Source organism: Tursiops truncatus, chromosome 9 (assembly GCF_011762595.2).
Source record: "Tursiops truncatus isolate mTurTru1 chromosome 9, mTurTru1.mat.Y, whole genome shotgun sequence".
In the NCBI taxonomy this organism is placed as follows: Eukaryota; Metazoa; Chordata; class Mammalia; order Artiodactyla; family Delphinidae; genus Tursiops; species Tursiops truncatus.
The window spans coordinates 105,189,587-105,195,779 of NC_047042.1; the positions used below are offsets into that span (position 1 = coordinate 105,189,587).

Sequence of the window (6,193 nt, forward strand, 5' to 3'; positions counted from 1 at the left end):
TTAAAAAGTACTCATTGCAAACTTTAAGAACTGGAGCATTTTACCTAGAGTTTGCATTTCTGACGTCCTGTGAAAATAGGAAGCTGGGCAATTCGGCGCTTGCATTTCTCCAGAGCAAGAAGTAGGTGGTGAGGGACATTCCCCACATCCCCGCGGCCAAACGCCACCCTGCCCGGCCACACGCCACGGCTCACACTCGGGCACTGCTGGCCAGGGAACAGGGACAGACCCGAGCCCTTGGAAGGAGCAGAACTAAAAGGACACTGTTTTGAGCTAATTAAGGCCACACTCCATCTACCGGAGCCAACCAGAGGTGAAGAGTCTTTTTATTAAAGAAACCTGATCAAGGACCACACACCCTACTGCACAATGGACAGAACTAGCCTCCTTGGACTCGCCCTGTTCCCCCAGGTGCCACGTCTGTCAAGGTGAGTTGTGGACACAAACGTGCAGGTGCTGCACCCGATGCCCGGTCAACCCTGACCCAGCGCGAGGGCGTCTCCTCCAAGGGAAAGTCACAGCCAAACTCCATTCCTTAAAAGTTACGTGTTCCCTGCCGCGTGCTCTGCCAGTTTTGTCGTGTTAACAAAATGTTCTTGGTGAGTATGGGAAGTGAAGAGTGACAAGAAAGAAACACTAAGATGGTACTTCGGGAGATTTCCCCCAAAACAGCAGTTATGAGAGGGGCGAGGGGAGGGGAGCAGTTCCCAGGTGAACGTGAGGGACAGGTGGGCTGTGGGCAGAGGATTTATCAACAGTCATCAACTGACTACAATTCAGTATGCCTTCCATTATGTCAGTGGGAAAGTTCTCCTCCCTTCCTGCTCCGAGAGTGTCTGCATGTGTCCGGAGCCTGTGGCCGAGGGCCCGGCAGCGTGTCCGGTGACAGCTGTAGGAACTGGAGGTACTCAGCCCCGGGAAGAGGAAGCAGAGCTGTGAGCCCGCTCAGTGCCCGCAGATGCCCCACGTGAAGAAGGGGTTCTGTTCACGGCTGCCCCCCATTCATGCCAGTGCGCGGATGCCGCTTATGGGCAGCCTCAGAGCCCAACAACTAGACTGCCCGATAATGGCGTGAGGGGGCAGAGGCCCCTCCCTCGGAAGTCTCCCAACAGAGGCCAAGGGTCACCCACTGCGGATGTGGCAGACAGTGCCCCACCCCCATTCAGGAGGCCTCGTGGACAGCGTGCTGTGCTCACTGGACCTGGTCCCTGCCACCGACTAGGTGCTCCCAAGGGTTTCAGCCTGTCTCCTCTCGGCATTTAGCTCCCCTAAGTCTCTTAAATTTCTCTGAGGGAACAGACCTCAGTGGCCATGACAACTGTCTTGTCCTGAGACCCTGGTTGGCAAGACCTGGCCTCATGGATCCTAGTAGCTGGCTAGTGGTCACACGTGGCTTTGCACAGCATAGATCCTCAGGCCACGTTTGAGCCACCTTGCTTGCCTTCCTCTGGACAGAGTTCGAGCAGACCTTTTGGAACACATGGCTCTCGGGATCTCGTGTACACTGCAGAATCACAGGTCTTGAAGGCTGGAAGGAACCCTACAGCCAGAGTCTTCATTTTTCAGCCGAGGGAGTGGAGGCTCCAGGGGCACAGGAAGGGGCACACCAGAGCTGCTGGCCACCTATGAATACCTGAAATGTGTGGTCCGAATTGTGATGCACTGTGAGTGCAAAATGTACACTGAGTTTCCAAGATTTAATGTACAAAAAAGTAAAATTTGGGCTTCCCTGGTGGCGCAGTGGTTGAGAGTCCGCCTGCCGAGGCAGGGGACACGGGTTCGTGCCCCGGTCCGGGAAGATCCCACATGCCGTGGGGCAGCTGGGCCCGTGAGCCATGGCCGCTGAGCCTGCGCGTCCGGAGCCTGTGCTCCGCAGCGGGAGACGCCACAACAGTGAGAGGCCCGCGTACCGCAAAAAAAAAAAAAAAAAAAAAAAAAAAAGTAAAATTTCTCATCAATGTTTTATATTGATTACAAGTTAAAATGATCATGATTCAGATATATTTGGATAAATAAAATATATTTTAAAAATTAAAATCACGTTTCTTTTCACTTATTTTAACGTGGCTACTAGAAAGTTCAAGATCACCCGTGAGGCTTGCACCCTGCTTCTACTGGGCAGCACAGGTCTGAACACGCCCATGTCTGTGACTCCCACCTGAGGCCTCCGCAGGACACCAGACTTTGAACACATGGCTGTACTTTGATTTTAATTTTTTTTTTCTTGAGGAGAACAAATGATGACACAGAACAGAGAAAAAGAAAACGGAAGGACAAGAGGTTTTTGCTATTGTTTATGATCTGGATGTTATCCCAGAGCCTTCAAAGTTTACAGATACGAGATGGTGCCCAGGGTGAGTGCACGTTGTCCTGGCATTGCTTCTGGGACGTAGAGAAGTAAAGTCAGCAAGCTCACTGTACTCATAACCGGTCTGTCCTTCAGGAAAGCAAAAGTCTCATTTTCCTGTTTGATTTCTGATAAATTCCCACCATTCTTAACTGGATCAAAATCATCTGTGATGTAACTTAAGAATTTTAAATGCAAGAAATCGCATGAATACTCATTCCATGGAAGATGGAGTTGCTTTTGCAAAGTGTAACAACGCCCATTAAATTACTTCAGTAACTGCTGCTACTATCTCAGACCACGGAAACTATCACTGTTAAGGGTGAGGCTTTCTTTTAAAAGGTTTGTGTGAATGATCCCCCCGCCCCAAACACACCCCGCTGCCCACTACTCACAATGCTATGAGTTTTGCCAGCAGTTCATTAAACGACAGTGGAAGCAGACTTTTTTTAAAACATACAGGTGACCTTAAACGCCAGTTCTCCGAGTGAGGTGCAAGCGACTTGCACGTCAGCTCGTGCACACCATCCGGGCACAGTCCACTCGCCAGGGACCTGCCTTACCTTTGAATGTTTCTGTTTGGGCCCTTAGAATCTCTGCACATCTTGTTTCTTCCTCCTGTATTTCCAGATGAAACCGGCATTCCGGGTGAATGCTGTTCACCTGCTCAAGGTTAAAAGAAACAGAAATAACTGAAAATTCCACTATAATGGGGAAGTCAAGTAAAATTTCTACATAAAAGCCCTCAAAACTTCACAGTTCTAAACTGCTTCCAAACTAACACTCATTTAAAAGCAATCACGCTCATATTTTGGCATGGTTATTGGAAAAAAAGCTTCACTATTTACTTTGTAAAGGAATTAGTAAACAAATATAAAACCTGATAGAATTTTTTTTCTGGGCAGGAAAACAAACTTACTAACGTAATACATTTTATGTTGTTTGTACTAATTTGGTGGCAATAGAGCTCTTTAATCCAATAATCTTTCAATATTCGAGTCCTCCACTTCATAGCCCTTGATTTAATCAAAGTAAATACATGTTTACTCCTAAGCCCATTCTCAATGACTGCACACAACCCCAGACGCCAGCGTGCTTCATCTAAGGCCAGGCTCTGGAAAGCCCTAATAGGATAGCTTTATTTTTAGAGGCTGCAGGTCACATTCAAAACTGAACTTTAGAATTTGGTGTGAAGGAGCTTTTCAAAAAGATAAGGGGTGAGTAGGGAGAGGCCTGGGTGAGAGTCACAGCACTGAGGTTTCCACTGAGCAAGACGTGGGGGACTTCCCGTCAGGCTCCATCACGGGAACTAAAGATGTGACACAAACGGTGAACAACACTGTCCATCAACGTGCGCAGAAGACAAAGCCACATACTGTTTCAGTCTTGGAAGACAACATTCTCTGGTCTCTATTTCCACAAAGGTCCAACTTTCTCTTTTTTTTTTGGCCACCTCCCACTGCCCACAAATACGCTGTAGGCTGGAGCTGTGCCCCCCTGCTCTCATGTAAGAACAAACTTTTTACTAAAGAAAACCATACTCTTGCGTATATTATGGCCATCTATGTTTAATTATCCTACTATTGAAATAAGTCAACAGAATTCTAACCAGGAATAACATTTCCTAACAAAATTGAGAAGAAACTTAATGCTGAATACTTCTGCCACATTTACCCTCATTTTTAAAAAGACCTGAAGCTTGGGTCCCCCTCACCGCCCCCCCCCCCCCCCCCCCCCCCCCCCGCTGGCTCATCACTGGGCAGCCACCACTGTACAAACTCCTGGTTTCAGGCCGTATTTTTCACACCTGAACAAGTCAACAGCTTAAATTTCAGATTTAGGGAAATTATTTTGCCTTAAAAAGAAAAATGGATTTCTGTTAAGGTATTAAAAGACACCATGATATCTGACATTCTTGGAATATGCACAGCAATGACTTATTTGGGGACATCCTAGACGTTAAAGCAGCATTAACCGTAATAATTCCTGGTACTTTTAACTAGCTCTTTCAAAGCACTAAAATTAGTAGGGAGGTTCTTATCCTCACAGCATCCCTCTGAGGGAGGAAAGACTTGGTCTGCCTTCACACTAGACAAGGGAGTTTGGCAACCCTGAGGGGTGGGCTAGGTTCATGCCCTCCTGGAACCCAAAATATCCTCAGCAATGACAACTTTCTCTAAATAGCTCCATCCTTGGCTCCACAACCTTAAGGGGGATATGAGTCAATACAGACAGTGATCTGGCCGCGATAGAAAATGCGAACGTGTACACACGCCAACACTGACTCCAGTCTGTCAGAGAGGGAAGCAAGAAATAGGGTTCACAGTTTTTGTGGTTTTTTTCCAAGGGTCTTCAAATAGAAGGAAGAATTGCTGAGAATTAAATAATCTACAAATACACTCATTTAACAAATTTCTATTCAGCATATCGTTTCTTCCGGTGCTCTTAAATAATGATTAAAAAAATCAACTTTCTGTAGCTACATCCGTAGCGTCTCCCTGACACACACTGAAGCAAAACAAAAAGCAGCAACAGTACTAGGAGACGGAAGGGGAAGTAGTTAAAGACAAAGCTAACTGCAATTTCCCTCGGAAACGTGAGGCCTGCGGAGGTGACCAAGCCCTACCCACCACCCGACTCGGGCGTCCCTGGGCCCGCGAACCGTCCTCGCCGGCCACAGCCTCCGGGAGGACGCGGCCGGACCCGCTCCGCTGGGAAGGGCGTCGAGCAAGAAACTGGATCTTATTCCCAGCGAACCCGGGACGGTGGAGGGGACAGAGCAAACGCATCCTCCCAGCCCGTCTCCAACCCGGCCGGCCGGGGAGCTCGCTTCTTCGCGCTCGGCGGGGAGGGTCCAGAGCGTCCCCGGCGGCCCTGCTCCCTCCCGCGAGCCCGGCGGGCGGGTGGGGACCCCGAGACCAGCCCCGCTCCCCGCGCCCCCAGCCCAGCCCGCGGCCGGACTCGGGAGCGCAGCGCAGCCGGGCGCGGGGGCGCTCCCTCCGGGGAGGGCGGCGCGCAGGGCAGGGCGGGCGGGGGCTGGGGTCGCACTCACTGGGGCGAGCAGCCAGCCGCAGCAGGTCAGCAGCAGCGCGGGCGCCCTCATCCCGGCTCCGCGGCACGGACCTGGGCCGGGCAGCCCGTGCGCAGCGACGCGGCTCCCGCCTCCCGAGGTCCTTGCGCGGCGCCCGGCGGCTGCCGACAAGTCCCCTGCCCGGGTTGTGCCCCGAGGCTGCCGCTCCGCCCCCACGGTACCCCGTCCCCGCCCCGCGCTCCCCGCGCCCCCCGCCCCCGAGCTCCCTTCCGTCCCGGCGCCGGGTATCCGCCCCACGTCCCGCCCCGCTCCCTTACCGCCCCCTCCGTCGGTATCCCCCTCCCCGCGCCCCTGGCCCCTCCCTTGTAAGCCCCGTGCTGGGCTCGCTCCCCCCGACAGTTCAGCAGCGGGTGAGGGGTGCGCACAGGTGGGCGTGCTGGGCCAGCACAACTCGGAGGAAGAGGTGGACGGGAGAGCGACTCGGGAGGGACCCACTTTGGGGTCAGAGACCGGCCCTTACTTGTGTCCTTGTTAAACAACCTAAAGACCCCCAAGAAGGTGGCAGGAAGAGCATGTGGGCTGCCTTGGAAGCCACTGGAGTTGGTTGGGGCAACCGAAAACCTAGAAAAAGACGCGTGGAGTGCATCTTGGTGGGGGCAGACTTGGCGCGGTGGCTGGTCTTCAGTCCTGCCCGTGTCTCCCCCTGCTGCAGAGGTGGGCCATGGGTGGCGCTGGCTGCAGGGGCCTTGGACCCGGCCTCATCCCACACCTGCCTCGGAACCTCCGGAAGGATAGTGTGGCGTAAAAGCCAGTAG

General features: G+C 52.2%; 1 protein-coding gene across 6 annotated transcripts in view; it reads right to left on the reverse strand.

Moving 5' to 3' along the window:
* Window positions 1-5,581, reverse strand: part of VIPR2 (vasoactive intestinal peptide receptor 2) — a 68,847-nt gene extending 63,266 nt beyond the window's left edge. For 5 of the 6 annotated variants that reach the window (XM_033863578.2, XM_073810149.1, XM_033863576.2 and 2 more), the window contains exons 1-2: window positions 5,400-5,581; window positions 2,911-3,010 (exon numbers count right to left, since the gene is read on the reverse strand). In XM_033863578.2, coding sequence (XP_033719469.1) covers window positions 2,911-3,010; window positions 5,400-5,450 — 151 coding nt within the window. In that variant the 5' untranslated portion in view covers window positions 5,451-5,581. Of the gene's footprint in view, window positions 1-2,910; window positions 3,011-5,399 lie in introns of those variants that run through there. The other variant, XM_033863579.2, reaches the window with a different exon arrangement.
* Window positions 5,582-6,193: the final 612 nt, after the last annotated feature.